The sequence below is a fragment of the Pseudophryne corroboree genome, chromosome 6 (assembly GCF_028390025.1).
Source record: "Pseudophryne corroboree isolate aPseCor3 chromosome 6, aPseCor3.hap2, whole genome shotgun sequence".
In the NCBI taxonomy this organism is placed as follows: domain Eukaryota; kingdom Metazoa; phylum Chordata; class Amphibia; order Anura; family Myobatrachidae; genus Pseudophryne; species Pseudophryne corroboree.
Window position 1 is genome coordinate 791,383,597 of NC_086449.1, and position 23,833 is coordinate 791,407,429.

Consider the following 23,833-nt stretch of genomic DNA (forward strand, 5'->3'; position numbering starts at 1 on the left):
GCAGGAAGACACACAGCCATTTTCTGGATTCTCTCTGCACAGAATACAGGATATTTTCTCTTATTTCAGCAAATAACTGGATTAAGCACTGTAGATTTTTTCATTCACTGGATTAAAAATACTAACTACTTCTAACAACATTATAAGGAAGATTATAAATGCTGAGAATGGCTGAGATGAAATCTCCTACACAGACATACAAAGGAATCAGATGGCAAGTAATATTTCCCTTCTTATTATCATGGCTGTGTCATTCAGTCTCTGGTCAGATTCATTATTCTATTGTAGAAGAAATGAGAAAAGACTCTATTATAGCAAATATTGCAGAAGACCTTGGATTAGATATTAAACATCTCTCATCTAGGAAACTGAGAATTGTATCTCGTGTATCAGAGAAATATTTTTATGTAAATGTAGATAATGGGAATCTGTACATTAAGGACAGGATAGACAGAGAGACACTGTGTGGGGCAGCAGCTACCTGCTTCCTAACCTTTGATGCTGTGGTTGAAAATCCCTTAAATGTTTTCAGGGTGAAAATTGAAATCCAGGATATAAATGATAATTCTCCAGTATTTTATCATGATACTGTAACAGTAGAAATTATAGAATCATCCTCACCTGCAACAAGATTTCTTTTGCATAATGCAGAAGATTCTGATATTGGTATAAATTCAGTACAGACATATAGGCTCAGTGACAATCAATATTTTACACTGAGTGAGAAAACTAGAGCAGATGGAATCAAATTTCCAGAACTTGTGTTAGAGAAACCTTTAGATAGAGAGACAAAAATAATTCATAGAATGACTTTAACAGCCTTAGATGGAGGAAACCCAGTGAGATCTGGTACTGCTTTGATAGAGATCATCATTGCTGATGCAAATGATAATTTTCCTTTATTCACACATGAAATTTATAAAGTCAGTGTCAGTGAGAACATTCCAATTAATGCTACAATAATTACTTTAAATGCTACTGATAAAGATGAAGGTGTCAATGGACAGATCACATACACCTTCAGCAAGACATCAGGAAGTGTTCATCATACTGGTATGTTTAGTATTCATCCCACAAAGGGCAATATACAAATAAAGAAGAAGTTGGACTTTGAAGATGCAAAACATTATGAACTCTCTGTGCAAGCAAAGGATGGAGGTGGCTTAATTGCCCATTCTAATGTATTAGTGGAAATTCTAGATGAGAATGACAATGCTCCTGAGATATCTATCACCTCACTATCTACACCTTTCCCAGAGGATTCTGCACCTGGCACAGTGATAGCTCTGATTGAAGTTCATGATCAAGATTCAGGAGAAAATGGAGAAGTGGACTGTAGGATTATAGAAGAAGTTCCCTTCACTTTATTAGTATCATCTGATAATTATTACAGAATTTCAACAAGTACCTCTATGGACAGAGAGCAACAGTCATATTATAACATCACAGTATTAGCTACTGACATGGGCTCTCCCCCACTTTCCAGCAGAAGAACCATCAGATTGGAGATATCGGATGTTAATGACAATCCACCAACATTCATGAAATCTACTTATGTTGCTTATGTGCCAGAGAACAACTTACCCGGCTCCTCAATATACAGTGTACAAGCATCAGATCCTGATACTGAAGACAATGCTAAAATTATTTATTCAATATCCAGCACTAACACAGAAGATCTCCCAATGTCCTCCTTTCTCTCCGTCAATATAGAGACTGGGGTTCTCTATGCTCAGAGATCATTTGATTATGAGCAGCACAAGGAATTCCTAATACAAGTAACTGCTAGAGACAATGGATCCCCATCTCTGAGCAGCAATGCAACATTAATTATCCGCATAGTAGATCAGAATGATAATGCACCAAAGATCTTGTACCCATCAGCAGACAGTGTTGGCCCAGCCGCGTTTGAGATGGTCCCTTTTGCCTCTGAACAAGGATCACTAATAACTAAGGTGGTTGCAGTGGATGCAGACTCTGGACATAATGCTTGGCTCTCATATCATTTCACACAAGTGTCAGAACCATCTCACTTTACCATCAGTCAGCAAACGGGTGAGATCAAGACATCACGTGTCTTTCTTGAGAAGGATATATTGAATCATAAGGTTGTGGTGATGGTGAAGGACAATGGAGACCCCTCTCTCTCATCTACAGTCACCTTAAGTCTTGTTGTTGCAGATAATTTCCAACAGGTGGCTCCAAAACTAAGTAATCAACTCAAAGATGAAGATACTCAATCTAATTTGCAGTTATACTTAGTAATTGCTGTAGCACTAATTTCCTTGCTGTTTATTGTAACTGTTATGTTGGTCATTATATCAAAATGTAAAGACTCAAAATCCCTCCCAGTCTTTGGTACAGCAAGCTCCAGTTTATACCCTCCAGTTGACCCCAGGATGCTCTCCATGTATAGTGATGGAACTTTGCCATTTCCCTACTCGTACAATGTGTGTGTGGCTTTGGATCCCAGCGAAAGTGATTTTACTTATAGAAAACCAAATCAAAATGTCCCTGTGGATAATCTCATCGATGCTGATGATTCGGGACTTGTAAATGAAAGTGTTAAAGAATCTTTGACAAGTTCCAGTGTTTTACAGGTGAGGTTTTCTTAAATATATATATTGATGTATTTTACTACTGAATACTATGTGCCCTCAAAGTATGTTTTGAGTAGCATGTTCCCTTTTGAACTGGACATGTTGAAGATTTTGGTATAAGTGGCCATAACATGTTGGGCAGGTTTTGTACTTTATGGCTGCATAGAGCATAATTGTGCTATTATATTAATAAGTCAGGAAAGATTGCCAAGCCTTGTTTCCAATGTTTGGAAGCATATAATACAATTGTTGTTATGTAATTGCGCTATAAAATGTAATTCTGAATACTGGGAAAAAGGAAATACTAACATTTGTTGTACTGTAACATTTCTTGTCATTATAGTCTTTACATTGTAGTCAGTCTTAAGAACAGACTCTTTCAAAAGTTTTGTGCTTCTAATGAGGATAGTCATATTTAATTTGCTGGAAGGCTGCATTTGGCTCCCAGGTGACCTGCCACAGCATTTATATCATTATGTAAGAAAAGGGTAAAATCAAGAATACCCCAGTTTTTATAATCAAGACTTGATGAATGTTTTTGTATCTTATTTATTGCAATAATTTTTATGCAAGACATTTCTTTAGGTTAATTCACAGTTATTTATACAGTCTTAGATGTGTCTTACTAATTTATAATCTTACACTGTAATTCATGATATTGCCTTACAATGCATACTAATAAAGGTAAGACACACACAAACATACAGTATGTGTGTGCATTTGTGTGCATGTGTATCTCCATTTTTATTTTGTATTATATATGTGCCAACTACATGACAAATATGAATGCACTTCGGTAATAGTATTGCCTATTTATAAGGCACCACAAGTGTCATATATCATTGTCTGTTTATAAGATTCTGTAGTGCCATGCATGTTGTATGGAATATACAGCAAAACTACATAGTACAGGGGGAATCAAACAGCAGAGTTATAGACAAGTTAACATATATATCATATTTATAATCCCTATATAACATAATTACTGTATGGTTACCAGTGCAAATCTCAAAATGTGTATCAAAACAAATTTGAGGTTTTGGTTCAAATTTTAATTAATACATTTAAGTTCTAAACCCAACACTAAAGATCCTCATGCTTTGGGAGTACTATACTTACACTTACCTCCAGGGTTAGACTGGCCCACAAGGGAGACCACTGGTAGGCCCCACTGTCACTGGGGGGCCCTCCTCCTCTAGGGAACAGGTTATAGACTGTGCACTTGAATTATATATTATACATATGTTACCTTATACTGCACAGGATTATGATGTATTCTCTACAGTACTTGCTGTCATAAATCTGCCACATTATCATGCATGCATCAGCATTAATTACTATATAAACTATCAAGGAGTTCAGACCAGGTACACCCTAATGGTTAGCCAAACCTCTGTGGTGGCTGGCCATACCCCCTTTGGAGGCTGGCCACACCTCTAAGCATTGACCCCTACCACTGCATATCCCCGGTGGGCCCTTCATGCTCCAGTCCGACAATGCTTACCTCTATGATTTACCGTAAATGTCACTACAGTGACATTTTCCCCAAAAATGTGTCTTATTCACATCGCTATGCGAATAGGACACATAAGCAGAATTTGCTGATTAAAATGATATGTGGCATGGCTATTTTCTGCATGCGGCTGTATCTATATAGAAAATGCTACACTACAGTGTTTTCCTGGAGATATAGCAATGGGAATAAGACACATTTAGGGGGGGGAAAGACACTGAGTGCTGGACGAGTCGCACAGGAGCTGGCAGCTCTCATGTGCCGCAACTCATTACATATGGAGGCTAGATGAGGAAGGATACATCTATAGTTCATATTTGAATTTAAACATATATAAATCTTACTGTTTTAAAATTCATAATTAGAAGGAGGGGTGTGGTTTTGGTGTGATGGGGTGTGGCCTGTTCATAGTAGCAAGACTAGAATTAAGAGTTAATGGGCCTAATTCAGACCTGTTCGCTTGCTAGGTATTTTTTGCAGTCCTGCGTTCGCATAGTCGCCGCCCATAGGGAGTGTATTTTCGCTTTGCAAGTGTGTGAACGCATGTGTAACAGAGCTGTACAAACAGATCTTGTACAGTCTCTGAGTAGCCCAGGACTTACTCAGCCTCTGCGCACACTTCAGCCTGTCCGGTCCCGGAATTGGCGTCAGGAACCCTCCCTGCAAACACATGGACACGCTTGTGTTTTTCCAATCACTCCCAGAAAATGGACAGTTGACACCCACAAACGGCTTCTTCCTGTCAATCTCCTTGCGAATGCCTGTGCAAATGGATTCTTCACACAAACCCATTGCTGAGCGGCGATCCACTTTGTACCCATGCAACGCGCCTGCACATTGTGGTGCATGTGCAGTTTAGACCTGATCGCAGGCTGTATGAAAACGCAGCCTAGCGATCAGATCTGAATTAGGCCCAATGTGTAATACAGTCTGTCTCATCTTTGTTTTGTACAATTAATACAGTAAGTTCATTATACTGTACATAATCTACAGTATGTATACAGTAAATTCATTATACTGTGCATAATCTACAGTATGTATACAGTAAATTCATTATACTGTGCATAATCTACAGTATGTATACAGTAAATTCATTATACTGTGCATAATCTACAGTATGTTTTAAAATGTTGCATTTTTTATAATGGGTATTGCATATCAAAAGTAGTGGGTTATATTGTCTGTATGATGCTTCACTGCCTTGCTTTGTGTACTGTAGTCAAATTAATATATCTTGGTGGCATATAAATGTCTTTTCAATCATAACATCTATAAGTCACTCACTAGGCAATTCTGTAATGCAGTACAATTTACATACAGTAGTGGGTACATTGTATCCTGTCTTTAGTTTTACATTTAACATTTAGCTTATTAAAGCATTTATTAAACTGTCAGTCCAATAAGTATATATTTGGTTAAAACATTTTTATATACTACATATCTTAAAAGTAGTTCAAGAGATGTTGCAACAAAATCATCATCATCATCATCATCATCATCTCTATATTTAAATGGATCTGGTTTTCATTAAGTAAATCAGTCCAACATGATAAAAAAGCTTCTTCAAATGATACGTGAAGGTTGAGGAACAATGGGATTTGTGTAATGAATCATTACTTCTTTGGATCATGAGGGTGTATATACAGTGCAACATATAATATGATTGTAAATAGTTTTTTTCTTACAACCACTTGACTAAGGCCCAGATGTACTAAGCCTTAAAAAGTAGTAAAATGAAGAGTGTTAAAGTGCCAGCCAATCAGCTCCTGACTACCATGTCACAGGCCCTGTTTGAAAATGAAATTTAGGAGCTGGTTGGTTGGTAGTTTATCACTCTCCACTTTATTACTTTTCTAGGCTTAGTACATCTAGCCCTAAAAGTTCCTATTAAGTGCAAGTGGACTGAATATTTACAGTAATGAGGAAATAAACTGATGCCAGTTAAGTTGCCCTTTTGTTAATTAATTGGAAGGGAAATGGTTATTTATGAGAACTTTGAGACCTTTTTTAGACATTTAATCCAGGCATACTCTGAAGTACACTGATATTACATGTTAGTAGAACAATTGAATATTTTAAAATTATTACTGTGTTGGAATTAATATGAATTTGATGTAGAATGCTGTAAATTGTATAGTTAACCTATGAAAATTACATTGAGTCAGAATATTACTTATGACCTATCACTGACCTGTAGTAGATACATTATCGAATGGCACCCAAGAAAAATTTTGGCAAACACAATGGAAATTCAGAGCTTTAGCTGTTATTTTTATAGAAACAACTGTATGTAGTATGAATATATGCTTAGTCCCCAATCATAAATTTGAGCACCCCCTCCCTGCCTTTTTGTGCTACTTTGGGTGTTAGTATGATTAGGCTGTGATGATACCAGGTGTAGACAAGGGACTGTGAAAAGGTATTAAGCAATTTAAATTGTTGTAGCCCTGGGCCAAACCACCTCCAACTACAGGTATGGACAATAACAAGGAATACACCTGGGTACACACCTTTCCGATGGGACATGGTGGTGCAATGTAACGCTATACACGCTATACGATCTGCTGCATGATGCATGATGTATCGTTACATACTGAATGTATGTAACTACACTGTGTCGGCAGTGGAATCATCCCATTGGATGTGCAGCACATCCAAAGGGACAAATCAGTGAATATTGGCCAGGAATGGTGGATTGGGGGTACATACTATAAGATGTGTATGATATATTATTCTGATCCACATCAGAATGATATATAATATACAGTGTACCCATCTTAAGTTTACCAGACTGAGGGGCAGATGTATTAAGCCTGGTGAAGTGATAAAATGGAAGGTGATAATGCAATAGCCAATCAGTTCTTAACTGTCAAGTTATAGGCTGGGTCTGAAATATGACAGTTAGGAGCTGACTGTCTGGTGCATTATCACCTTCCACTTTATAACTTCTCTAGGCTTAATACATCTGCCCCTATATTTCTCTAGACAGATGGCTGCAAAAATTGGCAAATACAGATGTGCCTACACTGGTTGTTGCCGCGATGCATTTGCATGTGCTCATGCAGCACACCAGCAAGTATATGTACTCGGGTATGAACAGTCCCATTGATCGCGGGGCAACTATTCACATGTGCCCATAGATGGGCACGCTAATTGCCTTGAAACAGTCGCACCCGAGAATAAAGCGAAGGTGCAGAGGATGAACTTATCTGTAAATAGTTCATTATGTAGGGGAATTTATATTTATTATATTCTCTTCCAAAAGCCGTTTCCAAATACAGTTGTATTCTGGTTTTATATTTTATGTGGTAGATTTTGTATCTTCCTAAATACAAAAATTTTAAACTAACTTTTTTAATTCGTTATTAATGGAGCCATAGAAAATTATTTAATTTCATTGCAGTTTTTTACTTTCATTTTCACTAATGCCCTGCTACAGTATTTACCTGTGAGTAAAAAGAATACAGAACACAGTATAGTACTGGTGTGTTGGTTGAAACCTCTGTTGAAATCTGCAAAGTTCAGACTTGCAAGAGATTTTATAGGGAAAGATAGAAGATATCTAAAAATTAAACCAAAATATATCTTGTATAAAATGTTGTCATTATAATTTGATAAAGTTGTTATATTTAAGATGCTTAATATACATGGTACACTTAAAAACACATGAAAATAGTATTGGATATTTAGAAATGATTTTACAGTATTGCAGTTCCTCAGTTTCACCTCAGAGCGCCGCTGTTTGACCAATAAGGAGAAGAATACAGAGCTGGAGATCCACTGGTATTTTCATCACTCACACACACTGCAGATCTGCAGGAAGACACACAGCCATTTTCTGGATTCTCTCTACACAGAATACAGGATATATCATCTTATTTTTAAAAGCAATTGGATTTATAATTATAACTAATATACAACAGTGGATTATAACAGTGAATTGCAAATACTAATTGACATTTGTTGAAGAATTCAGATCCTGAAAACAGCTGAGATGGAACCTCACACACAGACATACAAAGGAATCAGATGGCAAGTAATATTTTCCTTCTTATTATCATGGCTGTGTCATTCAGTCTCTGGTCAGATTCATTATTCTATTGTGGAAGAGATGAGAAAAGACTCTGTTATAGCAAATATTGCAGAAGATCTTGGATTAGATATTAAACATCTCTCATCTAGAAAGCTGAGAATTGTATCTCGTGTATCAGAGAAATATTTTTATGTAAATATAGATAATGGGAATCTGTACATTAAGGACAGGATAGACAGAGAGACACTGTGTGGGGCAGCAGCTACCTGCTTCCTAACCTTTGATGCTGTGGTTGAAAATCCTTTTAATATTTTCAAAGTTAAAATAGAAATACAGGATATAAATGATAATTCTCCAAGATTTTTTCATGAAACATTCACTGTCGAAATGATAGAATCTACATCAACAGGAACCAGATTTGTTTTGCAAAATGCAGAAGACCCAGATATTGGTATGAATTCAGTACAGACATACAGGCTCAGTGATAATCAGCATTATACACTGAGTGAGAAGATCAGCCGTGATGGGAGTAAATCTCCAGAACTTGTGTTAGAAAAACCTTTAGACCGAGAGACACAAAACATTCATAAATTAATTTTAACAGCCTTGGATGGAGGAAACCCTGTGAGAACTGGTACAACATTAATAAAGATCACTGTTATGGATGTAAATGATAATTTTCCAATATTTGCTCATGAAGTATTTAAAGTAGGTTTAAATGAAAGTTTACCAATCAATACTACAGTAATCACTGTTAATGCAACAGACAGAGATGAGGGAGTCAATGGACAGATCACATATTCCTTCAGCAAAACATCAGGTAATATCCATCACACAGGTACTTTCAGTATCAATCCAATAAGTGGTGAAATTAGAACTAACAGTAAGTTAGATTTTGAGCTGACAACTAACTATGAGCTCTCTGTACAAGCAAAGGATGGTGGTGGCCTTGTTGCCCATTGTAAGATACTGATAGAAGTGATAGATGAGAATGATAATGCTCCTGAGATATCCATCACATCATTATCTAGTCCCATTACTGAGGATTCTGCACCTGGCACAATGATTTCTCTGATTGAAATACATGATAAAGACTCAGGAAACAATGGGCAGGTTGACTGTAAACTTATAGAAGAAAAATCATTTAATTTAATATTTTCATCTGACAGTTATTACAGAATTGTGACTACAGGTTACATGGACAGAGAGAAAGTATCTAGTTATAACATCACAGTATTAGCTACTGACAGAGGATATCCCCCACTTTCCAGCAGAAGAACCATCAGATTGGAGATATCAGATGTTAATGACAATCCCCCAATATTTATCAAATCTACTTATGTTGCTTATGTGCCAGAGAACAACTTGCCCGGAGCCTCAATATACAGTGTACAAGCATCAGATCCTGATACTGGAGACAATGCTAAAGTTATTTATTCTATTTCCAGCACTAATACAGAAGATCTCCCAGTGTCCTCTTATCTCTCCATCAATATAGAGACCGGGGTTCTCTATGCTCAGAGATCATTTGATTATGAGCAACACAAGGAGTTTCTAATACAGGTAACTGCTAGAGACAATGGATCTCCATCTCTGAGCAGTAATGCAACACTAATTATCCGCATAGTGGATCAGAATGATAATGCACCAAAGATCTTGTACCCATCAGCAGACAGTGGTGGCCCAGCTGTGTTTGAGATGGTCCCTTTTGCCTCTGAACAAGGATCATTAATAACTAAGGTGGTTGCAGTGGATGCAGACTCTGGACATAATGCTTGGCTCTCGTATCACTTCATACAAGTCTCAGAACCATCTCACTTTACCATCAGTCAGCACACAGGTGAGATCAGAACATCACATGTCTTTCATGAGAAGGATATATTGAATCACAAGGTTGTGGTGATGGTGAAGGACAATGGAGACCCCTCTCTCTCAGCTACAGTCACCTTAAGTCTTGTTGTGGCAGATAATTTCCAACAGGTGGTTCCTAAACTCAGTAATCAACGCATTAACCAAGATGTACAATCTAATTTGCAGTTGTACTTAGTAATCGCGGTAGCGCTAATTTCCTTGTTCTTTATTATAACTGTTATGTTGGTCATTTTATCAAAATGCAAGAAGTCCAAGTCACTCCCAGATTTTGGTCCACTTAGTACCAATTTATATCCTCAAGTTGATCCCAGGATCCTCTCTCAATATACAAATGGGACATTGACACTTCCCTACTCGTACAATGTGTGTGTGGCATTGGATTCCGGTGAAAATGACTTTTCTTATATGAAACCAAATGAAAATGTTCCTGTGGATAATCTCATTGATGCTGATGATTCAGGACTTGGAAATGAAAGTGTAAAAGAAGCTTTGCCAGTGAGCAGTCTACTGCAGGTGAGTTTCAGGGTGTATGAATGCTGTAGGCCTGTTTTTATGCTATAAGCAGATATATTATGATTTGTGTGAATATTTAATGCAGCATATAAATTTGATATCTGTGCAGGCAAAATCTTGTGAAAGTTAAGCATGTTATGAATTGGTAGTTTCAAGAGGGTCCAGAAATTCTTGCTTCAAGGGCATGAATATACTTGTCATAAGTACTGTATGTGATAAATGGGATTTTTATATTTTTTTATGGCATGACCATGTCACTTCAGTTGCAAAATGTAATTTGGGGGAATTACTGTACCAGAAAACAGTGTAAAATAAATATATGTGTGTTTATATGAAGCATGTATAAAGGAATGGAGCATATACACTGATATTTAAATATTAAAACATAGTTCGGCAGCTTCTTGAGTAATTGGTGATAAAGGTTTATTTAACTATTTTGCATTTTTCAAACATTTCATTAAAGCATACTAAAACATGTATATTAGAAATAAAGGTTAAGAAAACATTGATCAGTCCATCTACATCATTAGGGTATTGCTGACAAAAGGCATAATATTGTTGGATAAGCATGTCCCCTGTAGTGGACCCAAACAATGCAGCATGTAAGGAGTATCAAAGCATGGCCACATCCCCATACACCTATCCATGGTCCCTTAGTATTCGGGTCCATGAAATATATTGGTGGTCTTGGTTCCCTTTCATGGCAATCACATATAGGGGAAGATGTATCAAAGTTCAGAGAGAGATAACATACTAACCAATCATCTCCTAACTGCCATGTTACAGGCTGTGTTTGATAAATGGCAGTTAGGAGCTGATTGGTTGATCCTTTATCTCTCTCCACTATATCTCTCTCCAAGCTTTGATCAATGTCCACCACAGTATTTCACACTTGAGAATGTTTTTCAATGGACAGAATGGCTTTATCCACTTATTGCATTAAGCAGGTACACTTTATTTTTACAGAATTACTTTTTAATGGGATCCCGACGGTTGGGATCCCGGCTATCAAAATACAGACGCCGGAACCCTGACATGGATCAGAATGCTGTTGCCGGCATCCCAAAAATGATCACAATGCCAGTTATGGGATCCCAATAGATGGACTTCCTACCACCAGAGAGGTTAGCCGTGCTAAGGGGGAGGTTAGGTTTAGGCGGTGGAAAGGGCAGGATAGGGTTAGGTACCACCAGAGAGGATTAGGGTTAAGCTGCAGGGGGAGGGTTAGGTTTTGGCTGCAGGGGAGGAGGGTTAGGTTTTGGCTGCAGGAAGGGAGGGTTAGGGGGGTTAGTTAGAATTCTTTCCTGACCCTTGTTGTGATTCTAACAATTGGGATACTGCAGTTAGTATTTTGACCGCCGACATCCCAACTACCTGCATTTCAGCCCCAAACCCTTTCTAACAGAAGATTAGAGTATGTTCTAACATTATGTGTACTAAACACCTTCTACTTGTATCTACATAACAAATAAAAAATTAGAATACAGCTGGCTAATAATGAAATATGTGGGTGCAAATGTGTGTGTATCTCTTTTTTTCAATCAAGCACTGTACTTCTGGAATCATATTTTTTTCATATTTCTTTTTACATTTATTTTAATGTACATTTAAGATATTTGGAAATTTCATGTGCTACATAGCTTAATACAATCTGTTACATATACTGTGTACTGGATTTTATTTATATTATTCTAAATAGCTTAAGTTACTTTGACATTGTGGTTTTAGATTACAGTTAAAACAAGAAGAGTTTAGAACAAATGATCTTAGAGTGTGAGCACCACTATGGAATGATATGCTGGTTAGTCCTGCAGCCTACTGTTACAATAGGGTACATTTTATGTATAGAGGTAAATTTACTGTGCCGTGGTTTTCAAAGATCCGTCTTCTGCAGTTTTGGTTGCTATATTTAAAAGGACAATAATGAATATTAAATGTAAAACATGTATGGGTTTGTATTTAATGTTATTGCTACTTTAAGTCATGCAGCACACAGACATGACAGCTTTGAAAAAAGTGATGCATGGTAAATTTAAATCACAGTACCTACAGATTTGTCCTCATACATCTGGACTCAATACGCCATGCAGTGGGAGATGCCTGGCATGAGTGAGCTGACAGGTCTCGTGCAACGGCATTAGCATTGTGCGTCTTTTTTTTATTAAAGTGCATCTTATTTGCATTGCTATGCAAAAAAGGTGCACAAGCAGACTCTGCTGATTAAAATGATATGTGGCATGCCTATATTCTGTGTGCGACCGCGCCTATATCTGCATAAGAATGCTACGTTACAGTGTTTACTATCCTATGCAGTTGCAGCCATGGTTACACACAGAATATAGGCATGCCACATATCATTTTAATCAGAAGAGTCTGCTTGTGTATCCTATTTACATCATTTTGTAAATAAGATGTATTTTATTGGAAAAAAGCACATGGAAGTTTGCCAAAGCAATTGCTAGATGAATGTGGTATTTAGGATTATTGAACATTTATGAAATGTTTACATTCTAATTGCAGTATTTAAATGTATAAATTAAATCTATTTAAGAAACTTTGTAAATAAATTTCAGATTTACAAAACTAACAGACAAACTGTACAGTAGTAATACTGAATACTGAAAATTTTTCAGTATTGCAGTTCCTCACTTACACCTCTGAGCGCCGCTGTTTGACCAATAAGGAGATGAATACAGAGCTGGAGATCCACTGGTATTTTCATCACTCACACACACTGCAGATCTGCAGGAAGACACACAGCCATTTTCTGGATTCTCTTACACAGAATACAGGATATTTTCACAAACACTTGGATTTATAATTCTATATGTTGTAACTCACTGGATTACAAATACCAACCATCAAAAGGATTATATTTTGCTGAAGTATTCAGACAAATAGGATGGCTGAGATGAAACCTCACACACAGACATACAAAGGAATCAGATGGCAAGTAATATTTCCCTTCTTATTATCATGGCTGTGTCATTCAGTCTCTGGTCAGATTCATTATTCTATTGTAGAAGAAATGAGAAAAGACTCTGTTATAGCAAATATTGCAGAAGACCTTGGATTAGATATTAAACAGCTCTCATCTAGAAAACTGAGAATTGTATCTCGTGTATCAGAGAAATATTTTTATGTAAATGCAGATAATGGGAATCTGTACATTAAGGACAGGATAGACAGAGAGACACTGTGTGGGGCAGCAGCTACCTGCTTCCTAACCTTTGATGCTGTGGTTGAAAATCCATTAAATGTTTTCAGGGTAAAAATAGAAATTCAGGATAAAAATGATAATTCCCCTAATTTTTTTAATGAGATGCTCACAGTAGAAATGATAGAATCTACATCACCAGGAACAATATTTGTATTACAAATTGCAGAAGACCCAGATATTGGAATTAATTCAGTACAGACATACAGGCTCAGTGACAATCAGTATTTTATACTGAGTGAAAGCAGCAACCCAGATAGGAGCACACTCCCAGAGCTTGTGTTAGAAAAACCTTTGGATCGAGAGTCACAAAACATTCATGAGTTAATTATAACAGCCTTAGATGGAGGAAACCCTGTAAGATCTGGTACAGCTTTAGTAAGGATCATTGTTACTGATGCCAATGACAATTATCCAGTATTTTCTCAGCAACTGTATAAGGTCAGTGTGAATGAAAATACTGCAATAGATACTACAGTAATCACTATAAATGCAACAGACAGAGATAAAGGTGTCAATGGACAGATCACATATTCCTTTAGTAAAACATCAGGAAATGTCCATTACACAGGTACTTTCAGCATTAACCCTATAAATGGTGAAATTAAAATTAATAAACCATTGGATTTTGAATTAACAAGGAATTATGAACTCTCTATACAAGCAAAGGATGGAGGTGGACTTGTTGCCCATTGCAAATTATTGATAGAAGTGATAGATGAGAATGACAATGCTCCTGAGATATCCATCACATCATTATCTAGTCCTATTCCTGAGGATTCAGCACCTGGCACAGTGATTGCTCTGATTGAAGTTCTTGATCAAGATTCAGGAGCAAATGGAGAAGTTGACTGTAAACTCACAGAAAAATCATTTAATTTATTACTATCATCTGACAGTTATTACAGAATTATTACTACTGATTTCATGGACAGAGAGAAAGTTTCTACTTATAATATCACAATATTAGCTACTGACAGAGGATCTCCCCCACTCTCCAGCAGAAGAACCATCAAATTGGAGATATCAGATATTAATGACAATCCCCCAATTTTTATTAAATCTACTTATGTTGCTTATGTGCCAGAGAACAACTTACCAGGAGCCTCAATATACAGTATACAAGCTTCAGATCCTGATACTGGAGACAATGCTAAAATTATTTATTCACTATTCAGCACTAATACAGAAGATCTCCCAGTGTCCTCCTTTCTCTCCATCAATATAGAGACTGGGGTTCTCTATGCTCAGAGATCATTTGATTATGAGCAGCACAAGGAGTTTCTAATACAGGTAACTGCTAGAGACAATGGATCCCCATCTGTGAGCAGCAATGCAACACTAATTATCCGCATAGTGGATCAGAATGATAATGCACCAAAGATCTTGTACCCATCAGCAGATAGCAGTGGTCCAGCTGTGTTTGAGATGGTCCCTTTTGCCTCTGAACAAGGATCATTAATAACTAAGGTGGTTGCAGTGGATGCAGACTCTGGACATAATGCCTGGCTCTCATATCACTTCATACAAGTGTCAGAATCATCTCACTTTACCATCAGTCAGCACACGGGTGAGATCAGGACATCACGTGTCTTTCATGAGAAGGATATATTTCATCACAAGGTTGTGGTGATGGTGAGGGACAATGGAGACCCCTCTCTCTCAGCTACAGTCACTTTAAGTCTCGTTGTTGCAGATAATTTCCAACAGGTGGTTCCTAAACTCAGTAATGAACGTATTAACCAAGATGTACAATCTAATTTGCAATTGTACTTAGTTATTGCCGTAGCGCTAATTTCCTTGCTATTTATTGTAACTGTTATGTTGGTCATTATATCAAAATGCAAGAAGTCCAAGTCACTCCCAGATTTTGGTCCACTAAGTACAAATGTATATCCTCAAATTGATCCTAGGATCTTCTCTCAATATACAAATGGAACATTGACACTTCCCTATTCATACAATGTGTGTGTGGCTTTGGATTCCAGTGAAAGTGACTTTACTTTCATGAAACCAAATGGAACTGTTCCTGTGGATAATCTCATTGATGCTGATGATTCAGGACTTGGAAATGAAAATTTACCAACAAGTAGTCTTATACAGGTGAGTTGTACCAACATTGTACCAGTGCATATGGAACAATTAAATAAAATGCAAATAACAGTTGCTTGAGGATTTCCAGAAATCAAATATAAACACTTGATTTGATATGTCATACTACATATAAAACACAACTAGAAATGTTCCATTATGAATGAGTCATGAATTTGTCTAGAGTTGCGTCTTTTTCTAAATAATGCAATAATGGGCCTCATTCCGAGTTGTTCGCTAGCTGCTTTCGGTCGCATTGCGGCGTTCAGGCAAAAAAATGGCATTTCTGCGCATGCATACGGGCTGCAGTACGCACGTGCGAAGTACTTTCACACAAAAGTATGCAGTTTTACACAAGGTCTACCGGCGCTTTTCCGTCGCACTGCTGATCGGGGAGTGATTGACAGGAAAGGGGCATTTCTGGGAGGTAACTGAGCATTTTCCGGGAGTGTGCTAAAAAATGCAGGCGTACCTGGGGAAACGGGGGAGTGGCTGGCCGGACGCAGGGCGTGTTTGTGACGTCAAACCAGGAACCAAACAGTCTGAAGTGATCGCAAGGAAGGAGTAGGTCTGGAGCTACTCAGAAACGACATGAAAAGATTTAACAGCAAAACTGCTATCCTTTCGTTCGCACTTCTGCTAAGCTAAGATACGCTCCCAGAGGGCGGAGGCTTAGCGTTTGCATGGCTGCTAAAAGCAGCTAGCGAGTGAACAACTCGGAATGAGGGCCAATGTTTTAAAGGTATTACTTCTATGATAGATTTCATTTAATAATTTAATAGATTAATAGATTGGGATGATCAGATAGATTTATTTTGATTGAATTTGTATCTACAGAAAACATTCATAATAAAAGTTTAAATCCAGTCAGTATAAGGTTAGATAAGCTCTTATACACTGGCAAATATTAAATATGGAATCAGTATGATTTGCTGACATTCACAACGTCGACAATCACATTGTTGGTAATGTAATGTTGACACAATATGCTGACACTATTAATATTAGTTACATAATTGTAACCACTCCCCCCCCCACCACCACCAACTATACAAATGGAGCCACGCTAATCGTGGCTCCATCTGTGCTTAGTCACGCCCAGCAAGGCAGACCACTGGGAGAGAATGGGATGAGCACGCATCGTAGACGCGCACGTGTCCCATTCAAAGTGAATGGGAGCATCTGTATTCACTCGTCAGCGAGCCGAGGCGCAGGCACACCTTGGTATGCTGCTCTCCCCCGCCTACGATATAGCAGCATGGCTCCATCTGTATATTAGCTCCCTCCTACAAATATGTCCTCTTGACATGTCTCTTTACAATGTGCAAAGATGGCAGAAGGGTGCGGGCTGGAGAGACACAAGGGAGCTGGCTGGGGAGACAGGGGCAGGACCATCTTAACTGCATTGTGATCCTGGGTAAAGCAAAGCACTGGGGCCCCGACTCACCCATTCATGGGAATAAAAAAAAACATAACTCCTGTGGTCCTGCACTGTCTCTCCACATGCTTCCTGCCATTTCCAATCCTCAAGCTGTCCTCCATTCACAATCTGACTGCAGGCCGGGAGGAAGGTAGAGAGTGCTGTCTGGCTACTCTGATTGTATGTAATCAATCAGAGTGGCTGGTCAGCATTCTCTACCTACCTCCCAAGAAGCTCCAGAGGCCCTAGCCCTGTGGGCAGATGTACCCACCTCAGCTTGCAGGCCCCTAAAATCATGGGGGCCTGGGCAGCTTCCCTGTAATCCCATACCTTAAGATAGACCTTCAGAAAGGGTACTCTCACAAGAGGCACCAATCTGTAAACTCACCCTTCTACATCCACCTTTGAACAAATCCGTGCTTGGTACTGTGGCAGCAAAAGACATACCAGAGTGTAGCCAGAACACCCAAAGCACATGAATCTTAATAGCACCACCATTGACACCAGCATCCCACCCCAATAGTGTGCCAGACAAGCAAGCTTTTTTTGAAGCCCTGGTGCATCTTTGATTTTTTATTTAGAAAAAAATACTGTATGTATATTAACATGGCATAAATATACAAACTTTACAGAAGCAGAATATACTGTATGTGTACTAACATGGCATAAATGTACAAACTCTACAGAAACAGACTATACTGTATGTATGCTAACATGGCATAAATATACAAACTTTACAGAAACAGAATATACTGTATGTGTGCTAACATGGCATAAATGTACAAACTCTACAGAAACAGACTATACTGTATGTGTACTAACATGGCATAAATGTAGTGTTCCCTCTAGAAATTGTAGAGGGCAGGGCGCCGGACTCCTGGGGCATATGTGTGTGTGTGCGGCTTTGCCATGCGCGCATCTGAGACGGGGGCATGGCTTTGCAAAATAGGGGGCGTGACCATGCAACATCATTTAAGTGGGCGGTGCGGCCCACAGACGTTGCTACAGGGGGCGTGGGTGGCCGGCGACGTCACTGTTGGGGGTGTGCCCAGCACCAAGCTCTCTCCCACAGCATGAATGGATGCCGTGCGCATGCACGTGGCATCTTTACATGCTGGGAGGGCAGGGAGCGGGCGGCTGTTTTAGCAGGGTGCCGCAGAATTTAATGTACAAACTCTACAGAAACAGACTATACTGTATGAGTACTAACATGGCATAAATGTACAAACTCTACAGAAACAGAAAATACTACACAAACCTAGACGTAAGTAAAAGGAAATGTTCTGTAAAAAATAAGATGGTTCTATTAATCATGGTGATACATGCAGGGATCTGGTATGTAATACCCGCTGATGGGATGTCAGTATCCCGACAGCAGCATCCCATCTCCTGGAATACCGGCAGTGAGTCCCCTCGCAGGCTCACTGCATTCACCACATATTGGGCCCTGTGGTGAGCTTTGCTTGCCACAGGTTCTATTTCCACTTGGTTGGTGGCGTGGACCCACCAACCAAGTGGGAATTATAGGCAGGCGTCAGTATTCTGGCTGCTGGTAAAATGACGACTGTCGCTATTATGGTGTCAGTATCCTGACTGCCGGGTTCCCAACAGCCGGAATTTTGACTGCATTAGGGTTAGGCACCACCTGGGGGGTCAGGTTTTAGGCAATAATGGGGGTTAGGGTTAGGCTGCAGAATGTAGGATTAGGGTTAGGGGGTAGGTAGAATACTTACCTCACCCCTGTTGGGATTGTGAACATCGGGATTCAAGCGTCAATATTGTGACCACCAGCATCCCATCTGTGGGATCACATACCAATCCAGTTCTTTATACTTAACCTTTATCAATATTTTCCATGTAAGTGATACTCAAGATAAGCGTCATAATTTCTATGGAAAGGAGACACAATCCTTCCATCATACTGTATGTGCTTATGGATAGTGTTTGCTTTTGTTAGTTCTGCATTAATATATTACTAATATGACTAATATTACTAATATGACTAAAGTGCATGGGATATTTCAGTAAACATCATATATAGCAATGGTACCCAAACTATTTTGAATCATGGCACACTAGATTATCAGATATAGTATAGTGCATCTGATGTATTGCTCAGTATACTTCATTTCTCGCTGTACAAGTAAGCGGTGTAAGGCATATAAAAAAAAAAATAATTGGGTACAAAATGTCAACAGTGATAATGATGACATTCGTCATGTCGACATAAGAATGTTGACATGGTTGTAATATCACCATTTGTTTTGTGAAGCTACTACATCCCATCAAGTAATTTTTATTACTGATATTATTGTTTATAAATGGGATTAGATGTGTCATGAGAGTTACAGTAAATCAACAAGTTGTGTTATAATGTAAAATATTCTGACTTTTTTGTCGTTTAAATGTGATCTGTGATGGAAGCTAAATACCTCTTGTATCAGTAGGTTTTATGAGAGTTGAATTGATGAAAGTGTTGACAGTAATTCTTGCTTTAAGACAGTGCATGTGATATACGGGATCTAGTTATAATCATAATTTCATTTTGAATTGATAATTTCTTTCAGAGCAACATTCAGTTTCCGAGGATTATCCGAGAAAAGTAAAAATATATATATATATATATTTATATATATGCTTACATGATGTATGTAGCGCAAATGTGCCTATAAGAGTGACATATATTGATAGATATAGTAACTATTAATTGTAGAGATGAGCGCCTGAAATTTTTCGGGTTTTGTGTTTTGGTTTTGGGTTCGGTTCCGCGGCCGTGTTTTGGGTTCGAACGCGTTTTGGCAAAACCTCACCGAATTTTTTTTGTCGGATTCGGGTGTGTTTTGGATTCGGGTGTTTTTTTCCAAAAACACTAAAAAACAGCTTAAATCATAGAATTTGGGGGTCATTTTGATCCCAAAGTATTATTAACCTCAAAAACCATAATTTACACTCATTTTCAGTCTATTCTGAATACCTCACACCTCACAATATTATTTTTAGTCCTAAAATTTGCACCGAGGTCGCTGTGTGAGTAAGATAAGCGACCCTAGTGGCCGACACAAACACCGGGCCCATCTAGGAGTGGCACTGCAGTGTCACGCAGGATGTCCCTTCCAAAAAACCCTCCCCAAACAGCACATGACGCAAAGAAAAAAAGAGGCGCAATGAGGTAGCTGTGTGAGTAAGATTAGCGACCCTAGTGGCCGACACAAACACCGGGCCCATCTAGGAGTGGCACTGCAGTGTCACGCAGGATGGCCCTTCCAAAAAACCCTCCCCAAACAGCACATGACGCAAAGAAAAAAAGAGGCGCAATGAGGTAGCTGTGTGAGTAAGATTAGCGACCCTAGTGGCCGACACAAACACCGGGCCCATCTAGGAGTGGCACTGCAGTGTCACGCAGGATGTCCCTTCCAAAAAACCCTCCCCAAACAGCACATGACGCAAAGAAAAAAAGAGGCGCAATGAGGTAGCTGTGTGAGTAAGATTAGCGACCCTAGTGGCCGACACAAACACCGGGCCCATCTAGGAGTGGCACTGCAGTGTCACGCAGGATGGCCCTTCCAAAAAACCCTCCCCAAACAGCACATGACGCAAAGAAAAAAAGAGGCGCAATGAGGTAGCTGTGTGAGTAAGATTAGCGACCCTAGTGGCCGACACAAACACCGGGCCCATCTAGGAGTGGCACTGCAGTGTCACGCAGGATGTCCCTTCCAAAAAACCCTCCCCAAACAGCACATGACGCAAAGAAAAAAAGAGGCTTTTTACTGATATTTGGTGTTTTGGATTTGACATGCTCTGTACTATGACATTGGGCATCGGCCTTGGCAGACGACGTTGCTGGCAGTTCATCGTCTCGGCCATGACTAGTGGCAGCAGCTTCAGCACGAGGTGGAAGTGGATCTTGATCTTTCCCTAATTTTGGAACCTCAACATTTTTGTTCTCCATATTTTAATAGGCACAACTAAAAGGCACCTCAGGTAAACAATGGAGATGGATGGATTGGATACTAGTATACAATTATGGACGGGCTGCCGAGTGCCGACACAGAGGTAGCCACAGCCGTGAACTACCGCACTGTACTGTGTCTGCTGCTAGTATATAGACTGGTTGATAAAGAGATAGTATACTCGTAACTAGTATGTATGTATAAAGAAAGAAAAAAAAACCACGGTTAGGTGGTATATACAATTATGGACGGGCTGCCGAGTGCCGACACAGAGGTAGCCACAGCCGTGAACTACCGCACTGTACACTGGTTGATAAAGAGATAGTAGTATACTCGTAACAACTAGTATGACACTATGACGACGGTATAAAGAATGAAAAAAAAACCACGGTTAGGTGGTATATATTATAATAATAATACAATTATGGATGGACGGACTGCCTGCCGACTGCCGACACAGAGGTAGCCACAGCCGTGAACTACCGCACTGTACACTGGTTGATAAAGAGATAGTAGTATACTCGTAACAACTAGTATGACACTATGACGACGGTATAAAGAATGAAAAAAAAAACCACGGTTAGGTGGTATATATTATAATAATAATACAATTATGGATGGACGGACTGCCTGCCGACTGCCGACACAGAGGTAGCCACAGCCGTGAACTACCGCACTGTACACTGGTTGATAAAGAGATAGTAGTATACTCGTAACAATTAGGATGACACTATGACGGTATAAAGAATGAAAAAAAAACCACGGTTAGGTGGTAGGTATATAATAATAAATAATACAATTCTGGTCGGACGGACTGCCTGCCGTGTGCCGACACAGAGGTAGCCACAGCCGTGAACTACCGCACTGTACACTGGTTGATAAAGAGATAGTAGTATACTCGTAACAATTAGGATGACACTATGACGGTATAAAGAATGAAAAAAAAACCACGGTTAGGTGGTAGGTATATAATAATAAATAATACAATTCTGGTCGGACGGACTGCCTGCCGTGTGCCGACACAGAGGTAGCCACAGCCGTGAACTACCGCACTGTACACTGGTTGATAAAGAGATAGTAGTATACTCGTAACAATTAGGATGACACTATGACGGTATAAAGAATTTAAAAAAAAACACGGTTAGGTGGTAGGTATATAATAATAAATAATACAATTCTGGTCGGACGGACTGCCTGCCGTGTGCCGACACAGAGGTAGCCACAGCCGTGAACTACCGCACTGTACTGTGTCTGCTGCTAATATAGACTGGTTGATATTTAAAGAGATATTAGTAGTATACAACAATACTATACTGGTGGTCAGGCACTGGTCACCACTCCTGCAGCAAAAGTGTGCACTGTTAATTAATATAATTGTACTCCTGGCTCCTGCTAACAACCTGCAGTGCTCCCCAGTCTCCCCCACAATTAATTATAAGCTTTTAATTTATACATTGATGACTGTGCAGCACACTGGGCTGAGCTGAGTGCACACAGACTGAGTCACACTGTGTGACTGACTGTGCTGTGTATCGTTTTTTTTTTCAGGCAGAGAACGGATATAGCAGAGAGAAGTGAACGGATATATTATATTAAATAAAAGTTAACTAGCAACTGCACTGGTCACTGACTGTGGTAAACTAACTCTGTCTGCGACTCTGCACAATCTCTCTCTATCTAATCTATCTATCTCTATTCTAATGGAGAGGACGCCAGACACGTCCTCTCCCTATCAATCTCAATGCACGAGTGAAAATGGCGGCGACGCGCGGCTCCTTATATAGAATCCGAGTCTCGCGATAGAATCCGAGCCTCGCGAGAATCCGACAGCGTCATGATGACGTTCGGGCGCGCTCGGGTTAACCGAGCAAGGCGGGAAGATCCGAGTCGCTCGGACCCGTGGAAAAAAAAGTGAAGTTCGTGCGGGTTCGGATTCAAAGAAACCGAACCCGCTCATCTCTAATTAATTGTGTACTTAAGACCCATCATGCAGAAATGTCTACTAGTTGTACTGTGCTTACATTTCAGATTTAAAAAAATGCTGATACATGTGGGTGTATGTGTGTGTGGATAGATAGATAGATAGATAGATAGATAGATAGATAGATAGATAGATAGATAGATAGATCGATAGACAGACAGTATGAAGAGAGTATTTCTTTTTTTCTACTGGGTACCTTCTGGAATAATTTTTTTACTATATATTTTTCTTTATCCTATTTCAAATTTATTTAATAATAGGGATTAGCAAAGTTAATTACAGCGACACGTACTGTACATAAGTTTTCACTAACAACATTTTCAGTAACTTTATTCACTTTGACGTTAGAGCTCTACATTCCCCCTATGATGGGAAGAACACATTTTCAGCCATGTATTAACCTAAATAGGTCACTACTACAGCCTATGGCAACTGAGAGTGTACATAGCCACATCATTTTCTAATTTATTTGATATGTAGAAATACTCTCTAAGACAATCCAAAATGAGATTTACAAATTCTAAACCTTTAAATGGAGTAATTAAATGTATGCATTCAACACATGTAAAAAGAAAATTTATAATGCATGCATGCAAATGTAAATAAAATTGTAATACGAATAGCACAGAATACTGGAAATATT

The 23,833-nt window shown here is 38.9% G+C and overlaps 1 protein-coding gene across 25 annotated transcripts in view; it reads left to right on the top strand.

The window, feature by feature from the left end:
* Positions 1 to 23,833, top strand: part of LOC134933540 (protocadherin gamma-B1-like) — a 543,090-nt gene that overhangs the window by 316,877 nt on the left and 202,380 nt on the right. Inside the window, exon 1 of one of the 25 annotated variants that reach the window (XM_063928812.1) lies at positions 20 to 2,600. The exons of 22 other annotated variants lie outside the window; for them this stretch is intronic. In XM_063928812.1, the coding sequence (XP_063784882.1) occupies positions 159 to 2,600 (2,442 nt within the window). In that variant the 5' untranslated portion in view covers positions 20 to 158. Of the gene's footprint in view, positions 1 to 19; positions 2,601 to 7,983; positions 10,532 to 13,343; positions 15,852 to 23,833 lie in introns of those variants that run through there. 2 more of the 25 variants (XM_063928833.1, XM_063928837.1) reach the window with 2 other exon arrangements.